The sequence below is a fragment of the Haliotis cracherodii genome, unplaced genomic scaffold (assembly GCF_022045235.1).
Source record: "Haliotis cracherodii isolate W230 unplaced genomic scaffold, xgHalCrac1.p SCAF_6, whole genome shotgun sequence".
Lineage (NCBI taxonomy): Eukaryota > Metazoa > Mollusca > Gastropoda > Lepetellida > Haliotidae > Haliotis > Haliotis cracherodii.
This window is the reverse complement of record NW_027266319.1, coordinates 13862345-13864951: the sequence shown is the minus strand read 5'-3', so window position 1 is coordinate 13864951 and position 2607 is coordinate 13862345. Positions and strand designations below refer to the sequence as shown.

The 2607-nt window shown below is 48.9% G+C and overlaps 1 protein-coding gene across 2 annotated transcripts; it reads right to left on the bottom strand.

Annotated features, from left to right (window-relative positions):
• Nucleotides 1–239: 239 nt before the first annotated feature.
• On the bottom strand, nt 240–1880 carry LOC139445838 (uncharacterized). 2 transcript variants are annotated; one of them, XM_071227066.1, is made up of 3 exons: nt 1086–1880; nt 755–987; nt 240–406 (listed from the first exon to the last, which is right to left on the bottom strand). In XM_071227066.1, exons 1-3 carry the CDS (start codon nt 1559–1561, stop codon nt 396–398), a joined length of 720 nt encoding a protein of 239 aa, XP_071083167.1. In that variant the 5' UTR covers nt 1562–1880; the 3' UTR covers nt 240–395. The 2 variants fall into 2 exon arrangements, with proteins under 2 accessions (XP_071083167.1, XP_071083166.1); XM_071227065.1 differs by having other exon boundaries at nt 240–987.
• Between the last annotated feature and the right edge of the window lie 727 nt (nt 1881–2607).

Below are 2607 nucleotides of genomic sequence, written 5' to 3'. Positions count from 1 at the left end.
ATGGCCTTTCTCTTTTATCTATTTTTTATTTTAATTTTACACTTGGGTGTGCACTGACATGACAGATGCACAGACAGACAGACGGACAGACAACGTCAACGACATCTCAACTCAACCTCTACCCTCGGTTCGGCACTCTATTGGAGTTGAGATCAATCAAGACACAAAGAGTCAGTTCAATCAATCACTGTTTAATCATGAAAAAAAAACCAATCACAACCAGATACAATGGAAATACGAAAAGTCAATGGAGGAGGGAGTGCTTTGCATGTCCCTACAACAACCACAACCACAACAACAATAACGCGACAACGTTTTCCTCTTCCATCTTCAAGCCCATAAGAGGTGGTCCTCCCTCAACCCTGTGAGAGGTCCATCCGTTCAACACGTACAGTCTATGGTCTCCCTGAAACAGACATGACACATCACTTGATCACGGTTGCAGCTTACGTGTTGACAAGTTCTTCGAGTGAAGAGGAGGATCACCATAAGATGTGATCCTCAGCAGATGTGATAGGCATGTCATCATGTGTCATTATGCGGTCATAGGTCAACATACTACAAGTACAGTCTATGAGCTCCAGACCACAGGTATGACACATCACTTGCCCGCTGTTGCAACTGATGTATCTTAACATGTTGTTGTGTCGGCAAATACGACATCCGCGTTGTAGGGGAGTGAGTTGAGCTTCTCCATAAGGATCCAGGCCAACGTCGTTGTCATCTTCATTATCATCGCAAACCAGGGGCGTACCTGAGGAGTAGACATGAACATCTTCCGGGGATGTTGGTGACCAAGAAGCCTCAAGCAGGGGGAGCGTGTCCAGATCCATGGAAGGGAGAGTGGCCAGCTTGAGCGCTTCATGATCCTCACGGTCACCCGTCGCCATCGTCACAGCAGGGGCATTCGGTGAATAGGTGGGCTCCCGAGGGGTTTGTTCCCACCACTGTTCTAGCACGCCCTGGACTGAACTGACATCAGGGGTCCTGTCAATCATAGGACAGAGTCCATTTATCATAGGAATAGGTCATGAATATGAATCACATCAAGAATGACTGAGACAAAGAAGAGCAAGGGTACTTACAGCTGTTCTTGAGGAGAGATCTTCAGAGATAATTTCTTCCGTGATCGTCTTTTTGCAGGCGTTGCAGGTTTCAAAAAGGATGTCCCCATCGTTTCGATGTCTGTAGTCGCTGCAGCCGTTGTTGCTGTTGCTGCTGTGGTGGTGGTGGTGGTGGTGGTGGTGGGTGTTGCTGCTGCTGTGGGGACCACAACGACTGTGGGCTTGCTTGTCTTTTTCTTCTGGATCTTCTTTATCGTCTTCTTCGATGTGCCTTTCTCGGGTTCAGTCAGCTTCCTCATCTTTGAACGTATCTGTTCGCACATCAGGTTGTCGCCCTTCGCACGTAACTTGGCGTACGCGTCGTCGGTCTTCATCTTTAAACACAGCAAGTCGTACACTTCACCCCACAGTTCAGCAGTCATGTCACCGTTCCCATCTCCACTGCTTCCTTGGCCACTCATGTCGCTTCGTGTCTTGTCATTCAATCGTTTCGACATGATGTTGTCCGGATGTTCTGTTCGTTGTTGTTTCTTTCCAAGTCTTCACGGAGGTGTGTCAACACTTGATGGTACTCTCTCCAAACACGTGTTTCTTCCAGATAAAACGCCAACAACCAACACAACGTGAGGAACATCAATCAGAGGGGGGCGATGTGGTTGCTTGGTCCGTTCAGTGAAAAGTGATGACCGGAGAGCATCGGGCGTATTAAAAGCCACGGAGGTCCTGCTTTCTGATTGGTCCGTTCCGGTGTCTGGTCTGAGTCTCCATTTTTCCAAACTGGACCGACCCTTGTGTTTCTTTTCCATAGGGTTAGGCTTGTAGCGTGAGAGAGAAAGCACAACCTCGGTTCGACCAATCAGAGCCCACCATGGCTCGAGCACGGTCTCTGATTGGTCGACAACCCTGGCTTCGGATTGGTCCGATTTCGATCCGTTTTTTTTTTTTTTTCTGTAAGGGGTTCATGTCGATTCAGTTTCGATCCCCTTGTCATGCAAAAAAATTATAGAAAGTCGTCTCTGTACCCAAAGGGGCGCGTGTCTACAGGTAGGCCTGTGGTTTCGTCGTAGACGACACGTCGCTTGTCGTACACGGTACGATAGTCTTTTCGGGTGGGACGGGTCACGAGTGCGTTTTCGTGCCGAGGTCCTTTTCGAATGATCTGATGAGGGTAATCCAAACTGATTTTCTCTTCCTCCTCTTTCCCAGACCGTTGTCCCAGTATCAGTCCTTTCATGGTGTCAAAGTTGAGATGGCGTTGGTTTCGGTAATTCAAAGTGAACCCTCGCACTTTGCAGGTCGTGCGCGTTCCATCGGGTCTGGGGTTCATTAACTCATAGCCATAGTTTTTGGGACCTCCTGACACAAACGTCTTGATGGTGTTTCCGTCCAGTTCATCCGTAAACTCACCCAACGAATGACCCAGCTCTGGATTCGCGTCGTGGGGTCGATGAATGTAAATGACGCTGTCCGTGTCAAAGTACAAGACCCTGCGGCCCACCAGGGCAAGGGTCTCGTACAGCTTGAGACGTGCTTGGGCGGTGAC